This window comes from Larus michahellis, chromosome 6 (assembly GCF_964199755.1).
Source record: "Larus michahellis chromosome 6, bLarMic1.1, whole genome shotgun sequence".
Classification (NCBI taxonomy): Eukaryota; Metazoa; Chordata; class Aves; order Charadriiformes; family Laridae; genus Larus; species Larus michahellis.
Genome location: NC_133901.1, coordinates 57,272,990 through 57,296,137, shown reverse-complemented (window position 1 = coordinate 57,296,137; position 23,148 = coordinate 57,272,990). Strand labels below are relative to the sequence as shown.

Sequence of the window (23,148 nt, the reverse complement as noted above, 5' to 3'; positions counted from 1 at the left end):
TTGGCAATGCTATATAGAAAATATGATCTGCACCCCACTGGGTATGTAAGATTTCGTATGGAGATTTTTGATGCCACTTCTCACAAGACCAGTAAATTATGAATAGCCCGCAATTGCACAATTGGCATAATATGGTTAAAACCCACACACTTTGCAAAACATGTACCAATCTGATTCCTTAACTATTGCTGATATATTTGGCATGACCCATCCAACAAACTCAGATTTTTGTGGCTTGAAATACATGGTTAGCAGGAGAATTCTGTAAAAAAGGCCACTTACGGCTGACAGAAATAATTCACAACCACTATGTCATTTGAGCTTTCAGAACCAATATATGTATACCTGCATTGGTTAGTGGCTAGCATGATGCTATTTTATATGTTCCTGCTTTGGTGGAAAGGTGAAAGGTGGTCCCAGGCGCCAGAACTATACCAAGCGTTACCCAACCTTACAAATGACCCCAAATCCTAGCGTTATTTTCAGAAGTTAGCCCAACTGAAAAGAAGCAATTCATCTCTGGAAATCTGTAGACAGATAATGTCTTCCCACCTACCTAGAGAAAATGGAACCTAAGAGTGCCAAGAGAACTTGTTTTGAAGATCTCCAGGCAGGCTTCTATTGGAAGCCTAAATGCTGACCCGGAGCTCTGTGCTCCCTCTCGTCGCGCTCATGTGTAAATCTGCTGCGGCTAACTCTGAGATTTGGAAGCTCGTTACGCTCGCATTTTGTGAGTGCCCGTTAGAGGCACAGCACGCTTGCCAATATCTCCAAGAATGCAGCTTAAAAAAATAGTCTAGTGCACATACCAGACAGTAGGAGGTAAGAATGCATTTTATACAGCTTTATTCAAAAAGGCCCCAGAACTCATGGCCTGAAGTGATTAGAAACAGCAAAAGCATGACGCCTGGGAGACTTTCTTCTTATTGGAGAGAGCAGTTGGCTCAGGTTATGATAGCACTGAGCACGTCTGTCGAACAAAAATTATTTTAGCACTAGAAAAATGAATAAAACCAGATGCTGTAATGTAAAATCAGCTGCACACTATAGATCTGAAGCTAAGCAGGCTTGAAAACTGAAACTGCTGCTGACAGTTGCGCAGCACATCCACGTAATTATTGCCACCCTCACTCTAACATCTCGCCTAGAGGCAGCCACTAACGGCTTTGTTGGGTGTTTACCGTCATAGGAATGAAGCATGGGTGACTTTGCATCATTTCTAAGATTTTCAAACTTCCTGTTGTGATGAGTGTTCTCTGCCTGCTGTATCTTTGCAGCAGCCACACTCTGAAAGTAGCAGCATTAGCAGCAAAGCAGGAACGATTTTCTCACTGTGATGGACCACCCCAATCAACAGCTGTAGAAATCCCTTGTCTGTAGGCAGAGGCATAACGATAATTGTCTGCATCCCACCTGCAACCTGAGATTAGTCATTTTTTTCCAAGGCACATTATTTCCTTAACACTGAACATGACTTTTGCTTGCATTTTAGCTCAGTATCATGAGCACTTTTCAGGCCTCTGGGGGTTATAGATATGTGATTTCATTGCTGTATCCCATACCGGAGCATCCATCTGTGTGATCTCTAATGCTACCAAGCAGCATTTTATTTAAATGTTTCATACAAGAAAAGGTACAAAATTATAAGCACAATCCAGAAGGTATCCCAGCAAAGCAATAACCTTCCAAACAGACTTGAATCCTTGATTATTTAAAAAAAACCCCAAACCCAGACCACAACATTGCAAATCCAGATAAAGAATTCAATGTAATTAAAATAAAACTCACCTGCCATTTACTCAGAAAGGTGGGGTATTTGAACAAGTTCCCTTTTCTGCACACTCGGTTACCTCCATCAGCTCTAGGCATAATTACAAGTTCTGCAGTGGCTAAAAATTTAACTTATTCCCTAGACTCCTCCAGTTCCTTTGCACCCCACGTTCATGTCGCTAAATGCCATGCAAACACTCCTCAGTCTCCACCAAGCGGGGCAGTACTCGACACCCAGCACTTCTGATTGCCAGGACTTTTCTTCCATCAGCCGTTTCCCTCAGCTAAAGTTTAGGCAGGCGTGATCTTCTGCCTCTGCGCCCAGCCGGAACCCCAACAGAGACAGATCTCCACTCTTTCTCCCATACTTCCCACTCTTAAATGGCGATAAAAACATCACGTAAGGCTGTAAGTAGGCATAGAAATGATGCCGCTTTTCTTCTTGCCCACCCAGAGCTCAGAGGTGCCTGGTGCGGGAGCCCTGCCTGGCTGCACAGGCATTAAGGACTCTCCAGATGCTGGAGCACCGCCCAGCTGCTCAGGCAGCTCGCCCTCTTTCTAATTTTGGTCTCCTTGGCCTTTTTTTTGTTGGGGCTACCACTGGTTCCATCCCGTGATTGGTGCAGATCCCAGAACATAAACAGCTTTAATATCCCTTCTGCCTCTGAGTTAGCTATCGACTGAGAACGACGCTGGCAGCCGCTCCAGCTAACAGCACTTTTGCTGCAGAAACCCTGTTGCTCTCGGTGAATTGCCCAGGAAGGACCACGCCAGCGTGGGAGGCAGCTCTGCGTGAAGGCGAGGAAGCAGGATTGTCCTCAGTGTCTTCCAGAGCCTCAAGACAAATAGGAAACTACTCTTCCAGCCAACATCACGCTAAGTCACTGGCAGCTCTGCACGCCAGGAGATGTCACTCACAGCCAAGGCTGCCCACCTCCCAACTCCCTTCTCACCAAACAAGACTTGGCAACAAATGTTAGCAGGAATCAGGCAACCAGCTGCTTTTAGAGATGCAATAAGAAGAGGCTAAGGCTGGCTTAAGGACTGAAATTAGGACTGTCAAGCAGAAGAGGAGAGATGCCGTGCATAGTCCAAAGCCATGCTCAGCTCAGACACATCATCTCTAATAAACACAAATACTGTTGTATGCTCTGGCTTAGCACAACAGCTACAGTTGATGTTTGCTCTTTCCTTTGGATGCTCACGCTCAGCCTGTTACCGAAGGGACCGCCAGAGGCTGTACTGCAAGGCCATCGCTCTACCTCACGTCCTACCTCAGACACACGATGCTCTGCCATCACGGCCAGTGCTAAGTCAACCCAGCACCTCTCCTATGCAATCCCAGCAAACCCACACTTCATCACATTTCATTAAACTAGCCCTGCTGCATGCTGTAAGCAAAGGGAGTTCCAAGACACATTGCCTGCTGCCCACGAGGCTTGGAGTGACGACAGAGAATAAGCCGGCGCCTTACGAATCCTGCCCATCAGCTGGCAGCTACCTCTGCTGCTGATCACCCACGTTGCTGCTGCAGTCTGTTGGGAGTCTCTCCAATCTCTCGTTTCCGAAGCACACGTCCAGGCTTTGGGGGAGGGCTGCTGGATGCTCACGCTATCACGTACCCAAGCAAATGGGAATGTAGTCTGTGGAGCTCCTGAACCTAAACATATCAGAGAGATGCAGCGCAGTGCTGAGAAGCCACTGAATTGTGACCCATCACAAAGGGAAACACGCGTGCTTAAAGACTGAAAAACTGGGAACAGTATGGATCGAAATGAGTCAGATGCCACCGTATTTTTAAAGCAAGGAGCAATGACTTGCCTGCCTGCCTGCCAGCTGGAATAGCGGAGGAGCCCATGGCTGAAGGGTGCCTGAGTCCCTCAGCAGCCTGAACACATCCAGTGCCTGTGACCGCCTCTGTGGCACAGGGTGGGCAGCTTGGGCAGAAGGAGCATCCCTCAGGGCAAGTGCCTGCAGCTGAACATGATCCGGGTCAGCAGGGAGCCCAACGTGCAGCCTGTGCACCTTTGTTCACTGCAAGAACTCGTGCCTGTGAAGTTCTGACCGCAGGGAAAGGGGATGGGGGCGGTCAGTGCTGCTGTTCAAGGTGGATGGGGGGGACACACATTAACCTCCTGCTGAGGGAAAATGAGCTTTTGGTAGTGATGAAGTTTGTCAAGCTGAACTGCACGCTCGGGGAGGTTGCTGAACTTGCAGCAGGTTTTGAGGCCCGCTGGCTAAGAGGCACGCCTGCCCTCGCACTCACCGCAACCACGCATCTGAGCCCATAAACACTCAAAAGAGCCACATGGCTTCATTTGTCAGCCCTCTTCTGAAACTTTCTCTGTCCCCATCTGACTGCTTACTCATTCTTCACCCGCCCTTTTCATTCACGGAATCACGGAATCACGGAATCTTCAGAGTTGGAAGGGACCTCTAGAGATCATCTAGTCCAACTCCCCTGCTAGAGCAGGATTGCCTAAAGCACATCCCTCAGGGCTGCATCCAGGCGGGTCTTGAAAATCTCCAGAGAAGGGGACTCCACAACCTCCCTGGGCAGCCTGTTCCAGTGCTCTGTCACCCTCACCGTAAAGAAGTTTTTCCGTGTATTTGAACGGAACTTCCTATGTTCCAGCTTGTGCCCATTGCCCCTTGTCCTGTCGCTGGGAACCACTGAAAAGAGCCTGGCTCCGTCCTCCTTAAACCCACCATTCAAACATGCTCTTGTCCAAATTACCTAATATTTTGCTGCAAAATAACGTAAACCACCTGTTTCAGGCCAAAATACTGTAACAGCTTTTTCTTAGGCTGGTGAGATGCTCAGCTTTGTCTTAGAATATACATACAGGCACATATGCAATAACTGAGTTGATTTGGTTTAAAGATTTTACTTCGAAATATCAGAGAAAGACACCGAACATGTTGAAATTAGAATTCAAGCTCTAGATCAGGATTTTACATCAGTTTTTACAGCTGTTAGGTGGAAAAGTGTGTCAGGCTCTGCTCCAAGTTTTAATTATTTATATGGCAAAGATCATGGCCTAAATACTGGCGTGATCTCTGGCCCTCCTTGTGGCGCTATACACAGTTATAAATACGCATTTACCGGATTATGTTTTTCCAGATTAAATACTTAGAAGTGCTGAAGTACAAACACTGAAATGTCAGCGAGATTGATAATCCAAACAATGTAATACGTTTTTTTTTTTGGATGCTGCCTTTCAGAGACATTTGATACTTTGAAATCACACAGCCCTACGCGTCTCAAACCCCAGCGGACCCCAGACTATGCAGCCGGGCAGAGGCCTTGAACTAGTCCGTGCCACGTGTTAGTGAGCCGGAAGATGGAGTAAAGAGTGCGCCTGTTATATCTGCGACAATACCAAGTTGGGAGCAAAAGCACACTGACACATAGGACTGGAATTTAAAATAAATTTGATAAATAGGGGAGAGCCTAGGGAAAACATCCAACTCGCTTCAGTAAGGACAAAAGCAAATATGCCATTTATAAAATAGCCACCACCCAAAGAGGGCATGGTGAGCAATCGGTTAAGTAGCACTTCCAGAGAAAACATTTTTGCAGCTACAGCAGTTTGCAGTAATCCTTCCCTCCATCTAACGCTGGTAAAGCCTCCTAGGAAGTTCTATGACCAATTTTGGATGCTGCCTTTTAGGAAAGATATAGGCCACTTGGAGAAACTCCAGAAGAGAACAAGAAGAAAGATGAGAAGTCTGAAAAACTTGACCTATGAGGAAAGATTGAAGGAATTGGGTTGTTTAGTTTAGAAAGAGAAGAGCAAGGGAGACACGTTAGCTGTCTTCAGCCAAATCAAGTCTCTATCTGCCAGCGCTGCCGTAGCTGAAGCTGCCTCAGGGCAGGGATGGCTCCTGGACTTTCTCCCAGCTGTTTCCTCGGGTCAGAAGGCAAGGAGTTAGCAAGAAAAGGGCGATGCAGTCATAAGCCATGCTGTTAGCAAAGGCCAAAGCAATGCGTATGCTCCCCTCACGGGACAGAGCTGCATTTGAATATATCTGTTCTCTCCTTTCCCCCCGCAATGCTTCAGGTTGCATCCAGACCTAATTCAGCCATGGCAACCACCCTGCTATTTGCTATCCAGATGCACAACATCACTTGGGGTGGGAGCACCTCATCCTTTTGCTGCTTTTAGAGTCATGACTTGGATACGACCCAGGAAACATTGGAGAAGCCCTGTTTTCCTGGGAAAAAGAAAAAGCATGTGGCAATCCTGAAGAGCTGGAGGGTGCTAGAGGCTGCAAAAGCCGAGCAGCAGCAGCAGCAAGAGAGGGACACAAAGGAGTGGGCAGCACAGAGGGGCTTTGTGCTTGGGGCAGTCCCATGGCCCTGTGGCGTGGATTTACTGCTGGAGGGGTGATGTCCGGGGGGTTCTGGGCAGGAGTCCCTGCAACACGGGCTGCCCCACCAACAAATCCCCCATTCACCCTGTGCACAAAGCCGATTCCCCTGTCAGGGACCTTCCCACGGTGCCCGGCAGCGCTGGGTGCGCTGCTCAGCCTCCCCGGCTGCTCTGCAAGGCAATCCCACCCCCTCCCATCCCTGCATCACAGCCCTTCTCCCTGTCATTACACGCCATCCCTGCCAAAACTTTCCCAATGCCTGTTCATTAAATAGTCTATCGGAAGATATTCTTCTCACTTACATCCCAGGAGTCAGACCAACATACTCAGTATCCTCAAATACAACCAACAAGTGGCAGGATCCCACTGACACACTGACCTTTAGACAGTTAATTTTCACATTTCTATGATGTTTACTGGGCTTCTAAGCCTGTATCCTATTTGTACTCATTTCTTTAGGATTCACACATCAAAGAGGTTTTCAAATCAGAAGACACAACTGTTATTAGTTACATCAGTCTCCTACCAGGCAACTTCTGGTACTAATTTGCTATCAGCCCATCAAAGCTCTATTTTAACTGGAGAAGATTTATTGCCATTACCCACAAAGCTTGACGATTCATCAGAAAATATCCAGTGAGTTCAAGACGGCTCCCCCCCCACCCACCACCCCAGCTTATCACCTAAGTTATTGCTTGAATATATTTGGCTATCACATGATGGGAAGACATTTGCTTTCACATCAAATGAAAAAAAAATAAAAGCAGCATCAAGCACTGACACCTTTTCAGTTTTGTTATTGTTGACAGTTCTAATAGGCTGACTTGCAATGGGCCAATGGCGCTGCTAGGCTTCCTTTAGTACTTAATATCTTTAAATTCTACTTTGCTCTTCTTAAATGTCTAGACATAATTTTTTCCTTATGCTTCTTTTGACCATCTTCTATGCTTTCCAACTTTAAATTTGCATTAATTGCAGCTTCCCTTTTCCCCCTAAATATGCATCTTTTAGAGATGTTATTATTTTTCAAATTAGCATAACTCTTGACTGTTGGATTAAGGCTTTTGGGAAATAAAATAAGGACTGAATAGGCTGCTTCTGATTAGCATTCCTATCTGCATATTTTAGCTGACTCACCTCAAGTATTTTTAAGTTTGGGAAATCACTTCTTTTAAGAGCTACTAGATGTTATTTGTTGAAAAAGAGTAAGTGTACATTACTTGTATAATAATTTGTAACTGTCATAGCAATGTTTTTTTCTCTGTCAGGATTGGGGCCAATATACATCTCCCTTGTGCTGGAAGTAATGCATTGCAAATTATGAGATGGTCACCCTCGGTTTTGAGGCATTACCCTGTCATTCACTAAAATCCACCATCATATCATCTTTCCTCATCCCTGTACAGACAGTCACACCCTTCTCTGCTGGCGGCATCCTGGCTGGTAATGGGCACTAACCTTTACAGCTTTGGTCGCTTGTTCCCAGTTCAGCCCCAGGCAGCTGTTGTGTACGACTGCTTAATTATTGTTGCTGTTAAATACAGCAGGGGCACTGCTTTAATAGGAAGATTGGTGATGTGTGAGTCACATCACGAACCCAGTACAGCCCACCCTTCCCTGTGGCCCATCGGCCACCCGCACCAGGGGGATGCAGAAATTGCCATGGCAAAAAAGAGAGGAAATAGCCTCCACAACAGCTGTTCCCTCCTTCAACACCCATGTTGGGTCAGCAAGTTTAGAAACTTCCTGGAAAACACAAAGTTCTGAGCACTGTAAATACTGCTACCCCCCAACAGGAGGTTCTGGCAGGGGGAACAACCACAGAGAAAACGCATCCCAACCCCTCGCCACCCACAGCGCGCCCTGTGCCTGGCGCTTACAGCAGCGTCACGGAATCACAGAATGCTTCAGGTTGGAAGGGACACCTAGTCCAACCCCCCTGCAATGAGCAGGGACATTTTCAACTAGACCAGGTTGCTCAGAGCCCCGTCCAACCTGACCTTGAGTGTTTCCAGGGATGGGGCATCTGCCACCTCTCCGGGCAACCTGTTCCAGTGCTTCACCACCCTCATTGTAAAAAATGTCTTCCTTATATCTACTCTAAATCCACTCTCTTTCAGTTTAAAACCACTACCCCTCGTTGTATCACAACAGGCCCTGCTAAAAAGTCTGTCCCCATCTTTCTTATAAGCCCCCTTTAAGTGATGAAAGGCCACAACAAGGTCTCCCTGGAGCCTTCCCTTCTCCAGGCTGAAAAACCCCAGCTCTCTCAGCCTGTCCTCATAGCAGAAGTGCTCCAGCCCTCTGATCATCTTCGTGGCCCTCCTCTCGACTCGCTCCAACAGGTCCATGTCTTTCCTGTGCTGAGAGCTCCAGAGCTGGATGCAGTACTCCAGGCTGGATCTCACCAGAGCGGAGCAGAGGGGGAGAATCACCTCCCTCGACCTGCTGGCCACACTGCTTTCGATGCAGGCTGGGATACGGTTGGCTTTCTGGGCTGCGAGTACATGTTGTTGTCTCATGTTGAGCTTCTCATCCACCAGTACCCTCAAGTCCTTCTCAGCAGGGCTGCTTTCAATCCCTTCATCCCCATATGCCCTCTCCGCTGACATCTCCTGCCTTGAAGGAGGCGGCAAGCCCCTTGCCATGTCTCAAGGACATTTTTCTCTGAATCGTAGATTCCTGGGATTGCCTTGTACGTTGAGCAACACTGCTGCTTTCAGGGGCTCACTTCCCCAGCTTCCACATTACAACATGGCTGCCCAAAGGGCCGCATGTGAGCAAACAGAGCATCCGCCCGCGCTGCCGTGGCCAGGGGGAACCTGACCTTCCTGCGTATTTCTGCACAGCAAAGCAACCGGCTTTTCTCCTGAAGTTTCACTTCCCATTGGAGACCGACTGCAGAAGCACAAACACTGTCCCGGGCTGGTGCAGCATCAGCGGAGCCACAGGCAAAGCCCCCGGACGACGAGGCCATGGATGCGGAGGGAGAGGAGATGCCCATTCCCCGGCAGCCCCCCGTGCAAGCGCGTACGCTGGGGACCGCCGCGGTGCTCACCTGTGCCTGGGATTTTGCCCGCACCTGGATTTTGACACCCCTTGCAAATATGATTTCCAGCCCCGGTGTTTGCTCTTTTAAAGGAGCGTATCTCAGGCCTGCAAGATGCCCAGTGAGTTTTTCTTCCCTTAACATGCATAGCACCCACTTGCCGCAGAGAAAACTGTAGGGACCTTCCCTTTGCAACTAATTCTAGCAGTTGAAGCGAAGGGCCTCTTGCTATCCAGGCAGGGCAGCAGCCCCGCTGCCTCCTTTCAGTAAGCCAAGGTTAAGACTGCATGTATAAAAAAGATAGCTCTCTAGTTAAAACGTTTCCAGATCTGCCCCCGTACCTCCAGCTGTCAGCACCGATGTCTCCCTTCCTCACTGCAGAGCACTGGACAAGGAACAGCTGGAATGGTTTCTGTCTCCTGCTGAGGAGCGCATCCACTGTCTAGGCTTTGCGGAAAAATATACTGATTTCTCAGAGGTCAGCTTTCATAACCAGGATTCCCACAAACCATGAGGAGAATTCAGCTCATGATATTTGGCATGAATATCACGCTCTGTTCCTCATGCTGCTACAATTTCCATTTCAAATAGCAGGAAACAAATTACCCTGTGGTATTTTTCGGGACAACCAATGGGAAGGAACATGGGACCAAAGCCTGTCGCGGGGCACAGGCCTTGACAAAGTTCCCGAGTGTAAGAGAAGAAATACTTCTTGGAGGTTACAAAGGTAATAAGTTAAATAGGAATATAAATTTGCACGGTCAGAAGAGCACCTTGCAAAGGCTGGAGCCTCATGCGGACATGGAACAAAAGAGCAAAGGAGTTTTGCTGGATGAATGGGCTGGCACAGCATGTTATTAATCTCTAAAGTTCACATTACTTATTACCAGGACGTGCAGTGAATCCCGGGGAGAATTAAGCTCAGAAAAGGAAACCCATTTATAATCAAACTGTAGTTTGGCCTTCGATTTGTACGTCTTCATTACTCTCTGCCCCCTTCCACCCCCCCAAAAGTCCTTGCCTCAAATAGTTCAAAATACAAACACAAAACATTTTCGATAAGGCAGCTTTTATATATATATAAAAAAGGAAACTCTTTACCAATACTTCTCAAAAACTGGTAGAAAAATACAGTATCAAAACACAGCCTCCTGTATAAGAGTCGCAGTTACAGCTGCAGTTCCTACAACTTGAAATCCACGGCAAGCTGCTGCGGGAAGCGGTAGCACAGAGTGGTAACAAGGACAAGGGATGGTTACAGCAACCCGTCCTCCTGTCAAGTGCCCGAGCTACCCCGTCTGTGTGCACATGGGGCTGCTGCGGAGGCATTAAACCACCGTCATTCCTGGGTGACCGAGCAGCCCCCAGGCATCTGCAGAGGCTGCACCCAGGACTGGACCCAGCCCAGGGACATTACAGATCTCCCCCAGAGGAGCAAGAGCAGGAGCTGCTCTCCCTTCCCAGCACGGAGGTGCAAGCACGGAAGTCCCAAGCTCTTCTATAACGCTTGCCTCCAGCCTTCTGCTCCAGGCTCTAACCTGTGTGTCCAAAGAGGCTTACCGGGTCACAGAAATCACCCTCCACTGTCAAAAGCCAACAAAAGCCGACTTCAGCTGAAGAAGTGACAAGCTTGTGATACAGCCACTCCAGCAAAGGGGATGGATTTCTCGCATGGAAAAGAGCCGCCGGCTGGCTCTGTTAAGATGAGCACAGCCCCTCAGCAGCAGGAATGGGCAGCAAACCTGGGCCCAGGCAAAAAGCAGCTACAGGTTCTGCTGCTTCCCTGCCACCGCGGCGTTTCCCGGCCTCTCTGAGCGCCGTTCTCCCTCTGGCTACAGGAGGTCCCAAGTTCAAGCCAGAGCCCACCTTCCAACCGCAGGATCCCCAGCCCAGCTGCGGCGCTTGCAGCGAGTTCACACGAGCACAGGCTTCTTTCCTCATGTCTCCTGCAGGAGCTGGGCATTGAAAAGGTTATTTATTAACAGCTCTGGGACAAAGGAGCAAGAAAGAAAACAAATCCATTTATAAATCAGCTAAAGAGAAAACTTGTGACTCTAATAGTCTCCTTTGTAATTCCTTAAGTGTGGCCTGGCATCGCTTCTTCTGATGCTGAATCAGCTGAACAGCCCCACTTGTGCAGTAAATAGCCTGATAAGGGCAGAATAGCCCTGAAGAAGAAAGCTCTAACTTATGCTGCGGCCAGATTTTTCTTGGCTTCTGCTAGGATTTGGGAAGAGTGATAGTGGTGAACTTTCTCACCACTAAATACCAAACAGTGACTCACATTAGCATCCCCCTCTACAATCCAGGACATATGTTTTCCTCTGGGAGAAGGTAGAAACAGGATAAAGAGAAAACTCATGCAAGAGCTGTCTCAAACAATACCAGTCGGTGCTAGCTGACCTCTCAGGCAGTACCATACCAATCCTGAATACTTTGCCAGACTTTTTCCTTTGATAACATTTCTCAAGGGGGGAAGGAGAACAAAAATAACAAAACGCTGTTCTGTTTAACAGTTACCCATAGCAGAGAAAAGCTGAGCTAAAGTTTCCAACAATTATCAGTACAAAATCCTAAAATAGACACGCAATGTACCGTTTTTTAATTTAAAACTGGCTGGGATAGGAGCTCTATCATGTGGACTGAAAGCCATATAAGAGCACAAGGCAACATATCAAGATGACAAGACATGTTAGAACAGCAGCATTAAAATGCTCAGTGTAGCACTGATAAGGACGAAGGAGCAAAGGCCTCATGCAGAAGTGGCAAACTGCACTGTAATTCATTGGGAGGAACTGCACATCCAGGGAGGATAGATAAATAATGTCCAGGGTATCTATGGAAACCACCATCCTACACAGGAAACAATAAAACTTGGAAAACGACAAACATGAGAAAAATAACTGAAACTTCAGATACTCGTAAGGACAATAACGCTAATTGAAAGCAGGATTTGATCCCAAAGAGGTGGGGGCTCACTTAAAGAGATGTGAAGTATGGAAGTGAGGGCTTAGCAGGCTGAAGGAGAAATAGGAGCTGTACAGTAAATCTGCAGAGAGAAATCTGTGGGGCTGTCTCCTCAGAGCAGATGTGGCAGTCCTAGCTTTAAAATCCATTTATAAACTGGCTGGGCTCCCACATCCCTCTTGTTCAGATGACTCTCATCAGTGGGTCTCCTCCCGGGCCACGATCTGCTCACCCTTTACACAGACACACGGGAAGTCAACTTATTTTGGGTGGCAACGGCGAAGGCACAAGGCTGGTGAGTAGTTTCAGCTTTGCACTTTCCATCACTGAAGGCATCCAACAACTTTCCTAGCCCTCCTGTTTTGTTTTGTCCGATACTTTTGCCCAATAATTTTCACACAGCTCCTGCAGCTCGATTTGGACCCCATTATGTTTTTGTACCACTGATGATGCCAACGCAAAAACTTCTTAAACTCTGCTGAGCTTACCAGTTATAAACAAAGGTTTCGCATCTTTTTCTCATTTAAGAATGGAGTAGCTTGTAACGTAGCTATGATACAGGAAATTAATGTAGCAACAGCGCAAGACCTTATGCAACAGGAAGGTAGTAAGTGTTCCATTGCACTCATTTTCTCACCCACACTCACTCCCCGCATACTCACAGGCACCGAGCTCGCCCAGGCGCTCCGGCAGGATCCTGTGTGAGGTGGGACCACGGGTGCCAGATGCCAAGTCCTCATCGCATCTCTTGGGTTCCCCTTCAATGGCAAGCTATCAATTTTTGAGCAAGTCTTTTGCCATCTTTAGGAGCTAGCAGTTACTACAGCATGATTCCTTTGCCTTGAAACCTCTCTTACCTCGTCCCCCGAGAGCCCTAAGACAGGTGGCTGCTCAGTGCCTTTTTTTTCTCCTCATTTTGAGTGCCTTAGTTCCCATGGCCTGCCTTCCTGCTGGGAGAGGAGGAGGAGGAAGACTTGCACACGGGATGTGCTGCGACCTTGCTGTCATCCTTCTGTTATTGGAGCACAGTTTTTTCCCCAAGGAGTCATCTGCACAGGGGCTTTATCAGCACCCATGCCTTCTTCTGACAAGCCATCCGGGTGAGGCTTATCAGGGTGCAGGCTAACTGGCTTGTCACAAACACCACATTTGTCAGCGTTTACTCAGTTTTAGTGTGGTTGGTCACATCCTTGGTTATCAATACAGACCATTTCTTTTAACACTTGCTCTGTTGCTTCTTCTAGTCCTCTCTCTCTCTCTCACACACACACACTTCCATCCGTATTTCCTTCAGGCCAATTGTAGTGTTTCTGCTTCTTCAGCTGCATGCCTGCCACGGGCACAGTGTTCATGGACCTTTGTTTCACGGGCTGTCACTGTGGCTGTGAAAAGGTTAGGTTAGGTGGCTTGGTTAGGTTACAGGGGACCCTAACAACGGCAAAGAAAGCAGATTTTAGGGCTGGTCTGGGGTCTGCTCCTGCATGCAGCTCTGCTGCTTGGATGCAGCCGGGTCTCCTGCAGAGAGCTCCGGGCACATCACACACGAGCGCAGCACCAGCGGCCGTCTGCTGGCAATGAGAGGATGCTGATGTCCCAGAGAGGAACAATGCAGCCTGTCCCTGGGTGTCACTACCAGACTCACCACGAGGGACTTTAAACAGTTTACACCCAAGATCTCTGTGACAATGTTAGAGCTGGAGCTGTTTTCAGCCTGTCACGTGCTGAGCAGCTCCCTGTCACAGCAGGGGCTGAGACCATTGTCACCAGTGTAGTGCAGACCTGGTAGCATTCGTACACCCAGGCTCGCAGGGCAAGGCTGGCATTAACCTCAGCTTCCCCCATGAAGCTCCTGGTGAGACAGGAGCGCTGCGATTATCCCACAGCAGAACCACAAGACGCACAAGGAGGCTTTTGTGCGCACGCATTTTCCCATGCTCATGTGGCAGCCTCCTCTCAGCACACAGACACCGAGCAAGGCCAGGACCGTCTCACCACTTCCCCGCTATTCCCAGGCTCCCTGCGACTCTGTGGCTTTCACAGCTGACTCCAGCTCCCAGCAGCGCTGTCTGCCCACAACATACGGGGAGCTCATACCAAACAGGTAATGCTGGAGCCAACCATCATACTTTTCTGTCTGTTGAACATCAGCCTTTCCCTAATAACAAATCGTAACGTTTATATTTGTCACAGTGCTTTCCCCCGCCATGTACTGCCAAGCAGTTTACAGAGGTCAGCACCATCAGCCCCGTTTCCCCAGGTGATGGAAAAGCACAAGACAGCAGCAAATAGCCAGCCTGATGCTCTGTCCCCTGGACCACCTCATCCGCTCGCCTGGGAAGCTCTCAGGAACCAGGGCCCGCAGCACGTTCCCTCCCGCAGAGAGGCAGCGTTCCCAGGGTCCAAGGAAAAAGCAGCACGCTTTGGCTACAACTACTCTTAAATGCATCTTTCGTCATTTTGTTATGTTTTCTCATGTTCTGCCAGACTCATAGCAACTTGGAGATTATTGGTCTAGTAAAGTACACACGCAACTCATACTACAAGATCCATCTAGTTCTGCTACCACTTTAAAAATGTGGGAAAAATGGAAAATGTCATTTAGGTTAGGAGAAACATGCTGGAAAAGAGGAACAGAGGCAGCGGAGCTCCGTAGCAGGAAAGAAGGCATTCCTTGTGTTTCCTCCCCGCAGTCTGACTTCAGGGGTGGAGGTAGGAGAAACCAGTAAAGTAAGAGTTTCCTACTTTTTATGAAGGAGCTAGGAATTACCTAACAGCAGTCCTGCTGCGTTATATATAATCTCTATGAAATGCCAGTAAACATAAAGACTAACTGCTACACCACACAAAAATTGAGAGATGCGATTTAGAGTAGATTACAATGTAAATTTACGCTTGCAGTCTCCCCAGAAGTAAATGGGCAGAAGAGGCTCTCTGAGATCCCTATTTAGAGAAAGGCATCTATTCCCAGCAAGGCTTATAGGATGCAGTTAGCATTCTCAGAGACACCAAGTGGCCGCAACACTAGAAGGTCCTTAAATTGGTAGAGAAATTACTAGTCTCTGGAGCTGAGACACGCTTTGTAACCTAAAAAGCAACTGCAAAATTACTGTCTTTAACAAGGAGTTCATAGCATGGGGCCAGCTTCTGTTGTAAACCACTATTTTTAAGATGAAGTGCAAAGGTTTAGCTTCCCGGTTGGCTTAACTCTGTTTGCTCTGCCACAAAAAGGGACTATCCTAACTCTGTCTCTCTGTCTCTTGCCATAGTTCTACCTTGAGCTTGTACAAATGCAGATTCCTTTTCTAATTTTTATATATATATTTTTTTCTTCTTCTTCTTCTTTTTTTTTTTTTTTTTAACCGGGCTACATTTGATGGGTTAAGTTCTCTGGTCAGGCTGACACAGCCACGAGTGCAGTGTGGGAAAGGACTGACTGTCCTTTTCACCAGGCAGGGCAGATGTAGCTCAACCCGGCTTCATGTGTTAAAACCACTTGCTAAATTAAACTTGCGACTGATTCATTTCAAAATTAGGTCTTAATTGTCTCTGGCTAATGACAGAATAAATCCTAAACAACACTGCTGGAACATTCTTTTCTTGTTTTCTTTATGGCTTTCATGCTTTTTGTCACAACAGTATTTCTAGGTCTTGTAAACAAGAACCTGACCGCTAGATTTACCAGAATAAAGTTCTTTTCAGCTTCAGCTGGTATTGCGTTTACTGCAGTCGCAGACAAAGCTGACAAACAGCAAGCTTCCTATACTATTTCAGGAAAGCAAGACTAAAATCTATAGAAGCTGTAGATCAACTTATTGAGCACACTCAATACAAGGCAAAATTGCAGATTTCCAGTGTGTTTCCCACAAAGCAGCTGGAGCCGGCAGCTACAGGCTGGCCAAGAGCAGATGTGCTCCCTGGCAAGAGCTGGCCATTCTGGCAAGGAGCAGGTAGGAGGAAGGGACAGTTTTCAGCAGAGGAACACATCCCGCTCCATCACCTGTCCCCACCACCAAGCCCACGCTCCGTATAGGAGCTCCATCTTCTGCATGCCTGCTCCCTGGGCTTTGCCATCCACCAGGGATGCTCCCCTCCCATCGGCTGTGCTGCAGGGTCTCCAAATTCCCTCCACCCCTCACTTTTGGGAGAAATCTTCCCCCTTCTCGCAACAGCCCGGGCAGGAAGGTACAGAGTCTGGTGCCTCCCCTGCCCCCAGCTGCAGTGTCACCATTAGTGAACGTTAGAAACCACAGCAGCTGTAGTGGCAGTTCCTGCTGCTCCACCGCTGTCTCAAGAGCCCGCCGAGCCCAGTGCAAAAGTGCTGAGAGCTGACTGAGGGGTTGAAGTGGTTTCTGCGTCCTGAGCTGCTGATTCACCTTTTCAGGCAGCTCAAAGGCTAGTTCCAGTTTGAGCTTTGGCTGAGAGATTGCAGATAGTTAATGAAAAAAAACCCCAAACAAGCTAATTCTCATTCCCTTGTAAAAATAGGTCTGTTTTCTTTTTATCCTCCTCCCCAGGAACAATCTGGCATTCACCACCCTATACGATCAGGGCAAGCATTCTCAAGAGGACGAGAAACAGAGGGGAGAATACAAACCGAACTAGGAGCCTTTGACTTCTACTTATGCAAAATGGAAACGCTCGCTCAGAGGTGCGAGTGCCAGCCTGTAAACCATCCAGCCACCCCGTACGGGTTACTTCTTGGGCAGAAGAGACGTCGCGTACAGCTGGATGAAGGTCACAAGGGAGCATGGGACAGTGCGGGTCAGACTGATGGGCACGTGTCTCCTCATACCAGAAGATTAATCACTGCCTACAAAGGATGTTGACATTACAAGGGGAATTCGAAAGGCAGTGTGAAGGCAGAGAGTGATCTCTGCAGATCCCGTGCAGATCCTCACGGGAAGCTCTTCCCAAGCTGGAAGGGAACAGTGAAGAGCCCAAAAGGGTTCAGACACGAACTGTAACAGGCAGAGCTGTAGCATTGCTGGTGGTGGCTGAGCACTGACAGAGTAGTGACAGCAGTGACTGCTACACTGCCTACACCGCCCTTGAACGAGAACAGCCAGCGCTGCACAAGGGACAGAGGGACGAGGAGCCCAAAGAGCAGGCTGGGAAACAGATCCTTCCAGCCGCATTTGGGGGGAGCGAACGCACGAGAGGACGTGAGCAGATGAATTTGTTCAGTGTGCACTTAGCCGACTCTGTTCCCTCCCATCTGGTCTCTCACACTTTTTCCCTTAACTCATTTCTTCATTTGTACTGCTAATGCAGCACTGTTTCAGAGCACAGGGCTGTTTTTGTGTCTTTCCTTGCCTTACAGTGAAGCCCTCCCCAATAACTTTAATCCGAGTGACTTTTACCCTCGCCTCCTTCTGTTCTCTCACTTGGGCTGGTGTTGGCTTTCAAGCCAGACAAGCTGAAAGTTACTGCAAAAAAAAAAGAACAAGGCTGGGGACAAGGAGAGGCGCCTTCTCTCTTCTCTTTCAGCAGCACAGATTTATGTGAAATTACACCGGCTGTAGCAGCACACCCTTAGGCTCTGCTGCTCTCCATGCAAGCATACTGGCAGCAGCTCTGTGGCTAAGAAATGCTGATGGAAGCACCTGCGATAGATAAAACTCCAGCTCTCCTCAGGGAAGGGAAGTTTCCACTGAGCTGAGAGATGAAGCCACTTCTCACATCTAGCTGACAATACCATAAGAAAACACAATTTAAGAAATGGTCCCACCTAACTCCTCTTTCAGAAAACCAACAGGGGTGCTTCTCTTGTGAAGATGATCTGGAATTTTACAAGTTTAAGTTTGATCGGTCTCAAGCAATCCTAATCCCTTATGGGTTGACTCTCCAAAGTCACCTCAGTATCATTCACGTCACCCCAAAGTTCAGCCTAAACACTTCTGTCAGTAACCACATCCTAGCCACCCTGAACAGATCATTTCCAAGCTGAGGACCTGGTTCTTATCTCGCATTTCAAACCAGATCCAGCTCCATGGAACACTGTCACTGAACACTGGGCTAATAAGAAGGTACAAAATACCCAGCCCGGGGGTGGTTAACCCCACAATCGGGTTTGCTAGTTGCTCCCAACTCCACAGGTGCTAAAGGTGCAAAGACGTCTTAGGAAAAGAAGAAGTGTGACCAAGCTTGATATTTTTGCACCATACTAAGCCAGTTATACAACTTAGGAAAGGCCGAAAGGATTAGCCATTATTACAGCTTTTGTAACCCTTCCCCTTTTCAGGTGTCCAGCCTCTTACGTTCATTCTTTCTCCTTGAAAAATTCCTTGAGGGTTTTATATGTATTTCTGGTAATTACAAGTCAAGAAGCACACACGGGTTGCAGTGGTCACAATAGGGTTGACTAGAAGGCAACTTTCTCCCGAACAAAAAAAAGTTTGCTTTACAAAGCAAACAAACTATGAGTTATGGTTGTCACATACATACACACACGCACACCTCTCTGCATATTTTTTCTGGACATTTTTCTAGCCTATTCAGGATTTGAATGTCCAATTTTCCTCCCGAAGCTGCATTAGCTGTGCTTTTACAAGCTTGGCTTGAAGCCTATTATTTGCTCTTTATGTTTCCAACCACTCTTGGCTTCCTTAGACTTTTTCCTCTGACTTAATTGGTATTTGTACTGGTCCTCCTAGCGCTGACAAACTCCATCTGTAAATCAGCAATGATTTTATACTTTTTAGATCATTATTGAAACTGCCTAATGCCATCAGGCCTCTTCCAGAATACCTCTGAAAACACAGCTGTTTAATGATTGTTTCCTTTGATAACTATTTTTGAGGTCTGTTGTTATCCAGGTCTTAATCCATTAGTGGATGCCGGAGAGTCATAGGGAGGCTTCTGTAATCAGAACAACAGCTGAAACGCATCTATTGCTGTGGAGAAGTTTAAACATGGGAGATATGAATATTTACTGTTTTCAACCACATTTGTCATCTCTGAAAAATAAAACAAGTGCAAATAATGAGCTGGAAAACAGATCAGATAAAGGACCTGTTGCCTTCCCAGTCCTACACTCGTAATCCACCCCGTGGCTATCAAGTACCAAACAGGGAGATTAGTTCTTCCAGTTCCCCTTTTGTGAGGTGGTTCCTAACCATCAGGGAAGTCAGGCTTTAGGAGTCCCTTAACTTACAGCCCAGATTTATTCAATATTCACTCAATTTTTAAGAATAGTCGTCATCCCCCCCCCTCCACCCGCCCCAAACTTTGATGCGCCTCCAGCCTCATTTGAAGAAATAAATCAAGAAGAGCACGTTAATAGTGATAACACACATAAGACAAAATGCAGCCTGTTTTTTCCCAAATGAGAATCACGTCAGGCTTGTCTGACATCTGTTTTGTTAAGTCAGCTGACTGACTTTGTAAACAGAAAAAGCCTTCAAGAAAGCAAGGACACATGAAGAGGTCCGTCAGTACTTGAAATATTCACCCCTGCCCCTCCCTTATTAATGCATTCTCTAGCCGAGTTCCAAAACCATAAGGAACACATTCCTTGAAGTTCTTGCTGCAGACTCTTGCAGGTGGGACTATCTCCATTCTAGGATGCAGATTAATAAGCTCGCTTGAGGGGACCGCATGAACTCACAGGCTTGCTTCCATCTGGGATTTCCTTTTTGATGTATTTGTTCCCATTACCTGTTCAGGCAGTACTACCCATTTCTACAACAACATTGTTCTGAAAGCTACTTTGTTAAGTCTTATCCTCTACAAAAACAACAGAATATGATCAAACTGGCTATTAAGGCTTGATTACTGGGGAGATCTATCCAGTAATTTAGATAGAACTGATGTCAAACTAAATTGGCAACAGTTCTCCAGGCTACTGACCATCATACTGCTGGGATATTGGGTCAACAAAAACATCCTTCCCATTGCCTGGGCTATCCCTCATGTTCTTCTCTGGTTTGTTGAAAATTAACATTGTTGAGCATAGATCTTCTCACTAAGTATTTGGCACATTTAATTTCGAATTGTTATAAAACTTTTTTCACCAAAAAACCATAAATCTACAAAACGGGCTACTTCGTTATAATACTTCCATGAAATATTCCTTCATGTCAGAATTTATTTTTCCCCCAAATGTTGAAAATTATTTAACCAGCACTTCTGTGGGGTTTTTTTCTGCATCATCATTAAAGTCTTACCCTCTCCACCTCCATAATGATTATGCAATTGCTAGATATGCATCATTTTGTTCCTAAGGCACACAGAATGTCTCCTTTGAATTGTGCTTGGTCCTGCTAACTTTAGACTTTCTCCTGACATCTTTACCATCTCTAAATAATCTTCTGCAACTCACAGCCTGCATTTTCTATCAGATGTTCTCCATTTCCTCTTTCTCCATTTCCTTTCCATTTATTTGTGTTAACTTCTATTTGTCGCCTTCACCGCCTGAATGAACTAGCCCGTCATCCTCATTCTTGTTTTTGGAGCGCTGGTCGGTATGTATTCTTTAAATTTGCAATCTTCATTCACATTCCTTTTTTTTTTTTCCCAATTAGATTTTGCTTTATTACCCTTCTATACTGGAACAATCACTGGTCCGAAGAGAGCAGTCGTCTGACAGCTGTGATTAATTCGTCATGTATATAGAGCTCCAAACCAGAGTTACTACCTCTTGTTCAGTTCACTATATTTTATGTTAAAATTGATATGTTTTAGAAGGTTTACTGCTTTTTACTGCTGTCTGCATGAGATCAGTATCATGCTTTCCCTAGACTGAAGCCCCCCCTCCATCTTTTTCAGACTTCCACACTTTCTGCCCAAGAAGGTGTTTGTACTGATCGCTGATACAATCTGTTGCTCTGTAGCACCCCAAGCAGAATTTCTTCCTTGGCTGTGTTAGCATATTAATCCAAATTTCAAGGTAGAGCTGACGGTATCAATATTCAAAATACTGGCTTCTTAAAACTGAAGAGTCGCATTTCAAACCTGTTTGTTACAGCCCCTGTGGGCAAGACTCCCAGGACACTGCAACACTCCCTAATAATTCCTTTCTGATGAAAGGACATGCCCTCTGTGTGCATTCGTGCCTCATCTCAAGGTGGAGACTTTCCCAGCAGCTGAGAGATGCTGCCCGTCCTGGACTCCCCCGTGCTGAAACTATTGATTGCTGCCTCTGGAAGACATACTGCGAGAGGCGTTTTCAAAAACACTGCCTCGTGTTTTCTTCTCCCACACACACGAAATGCGGTTTCTTGCTATTCATTGCACCAATTTTCATTAGGCACTTGCAAGACGACTTGCATTTTCTGCAGGTCAGCCGGTTCTGGCACCACCACCACCTCTTCTGCAATCAGCTCGAGCGCTAACTGTCTGTTTTCTTCAGTTTCCTTCTGTCTTTTTAAAATCCCACTTTCTAAAAGAAGGCTCATTTGGTCCTCTTTGCTAAATCAGTTCTCATCATCTAAGTTTCTTCCCTGTGATTCCACACCTCACTAGAAAAGCATCTCTGTTCATGCATTACATTTCATTTTTGGAATGAAACTTTTTAAAGACTGGTTTCAAAGCTATTCTTATCTCCCTCCTCAGCAGAGGCAAATTATTTCTAAATTTCCAGCTTCACACATGACTGCATAAACTAATGAGCTAACCTTCTCTTTCTGCCAGTCTTCGCTTTAAATGTTGATGTACGTCAGACTGAGAAAATGCTTATTCCACTCAAATGCCATTTGTTACATTCTATGAAGTTAAAAACATGGAGAGGTGTAGCTTACCATTTTATTTATTCCAAGAAAAGAAAAAAGAATCACATTTTGATTCCCTGTTGTCATAATAATGATAAATGAGAGACTTCCACCTGATCCTGAACAAGAGAAAAATCAAAGTAGTGGGAAAATAGCGGGAATTCCTAAGCTGCTCAGTCAATTTAATGGCTAAGTTTCTGCCCAGGTCTTTTTCCAGTTTACTGCTTCTTGCCTATTTGTCCAAGTTCCTGCTTTGTGTTTTAGAGCCCCGCACACTGTCAGCCGTAGAGAAGACGGACCGTATTGCAGAAGTTGCTGTGAACAGCGGGTAAGACACACAGATAGACAAAAGCTGATACTAAACTAGGAAATGTTTCTGCCAAACGTTGAGGATGACTAGTGCTGCTACGTGCACCGCACGCCAGCTGATTATAAAAGGCAAACCCTGGTACAAGACATATCTCGTAGGAGAACTGCTGTGCAATAAGCATCTCCAGCCCACGCCGAGTCCCTCCCCCGGTCCCTCGGACCGCACTGAAGGGGAGCGGGCTCGCCGGCTGCCAAGGGGGAATCCCCCTTTCCCTTGGGATCTCCCGGGCCAGGTCTGGCCCCGAGCCCCCCGTTACTCACCACAGCAATTCTCCCAACCCCACAGCTATCGCTTCCCACCGCCGTTTCCTAATAGCCAGCACTCCCAACGAGTTTGGGAGGTTGTTTTTTGGTGTGTCCCGTCCGCCCCCCACCGCCTCTTCGTCCTTTGAGTGCGGTTCACGGGCGCCGGGGGAGCTCGGCACCGGCCCCGGGGGCTGGAGCCGGGGACTCACCGCCGGCTCTTCCCCTGCCCGGCCAGGGAAGGGAATCCCTCGCACTGACGCGGCCAAACTTCTGGCAGACGCTGGCGCGGAACCTCCTCTCGCCCCCGCGCCGCCCCCGCACCGCCCGGGGACCCGCCGGCCCGCCGCCCCCTCTCCTCCCGGCCACCCCAGCCACAAGTTGACATTGTCCCTTCGGAAACGGGCCGGGGGTCCAAAGGCTTGAAAGCTGATGTCCGCCCGCGGGGAGGGGGGAGGACTGCGGCAAGGCTGCGCCCACCCCAGGCGAGCCCCCGCCGCCGAGCCGTCGCCCACCGCCGGCAGCGCTCCGCGGGCGCGGAGGGAGGGAGGCGCCCGCCCGGGGATGCCGCAGCCGGCAACATCTGAAGGAGCTCCTCATGAATTGGGGATGCCGTCAGCCCGGGGGTGCCCCGCCGAGCCCTGCCTTCCCCCCCGTACCCCACCC

General features: G+C 47.5%; 1 protein-coding gene across 8 annotated transcripts in view; it reads right to left on the bottom strand.

Annotated features, from left to right (window-relative positions):
- The window catches only part of ENTPD1 (ectonucleoside triphosphate diphosphohydrolase 1), a 48,529-nt gene that overhangs the window by 11,743 nt on the left and 13,638 nt on the right, over positions 1-23,148 (bottom strand). The window contains exon 1 of one of the 8 annotated variants that reach the window (XM_074591927.1): positions 12,826-13,306. The exons of 5 other annotated variants lie outside the window; for them this stretch is intronic. Coding sequence is in view for 1 of the 3 variants with exons in the window: in XM_074591926.1 (XP_074448027.1) it covers positions 1,789-1,795 (7 nt within the window). In the remaining 2 variants the exon portion in view is untranslated. Of the gene's footprint in view, positions 1-1,788; positions 2,062-10,756; positions 10,811-12,825; positions 13,307-23,148 lie in introns of those variants that run through there. 2 more of the 8 variants (XM_074591930.1, XM_074591926.1) reach the window with 2 other exon arrangements.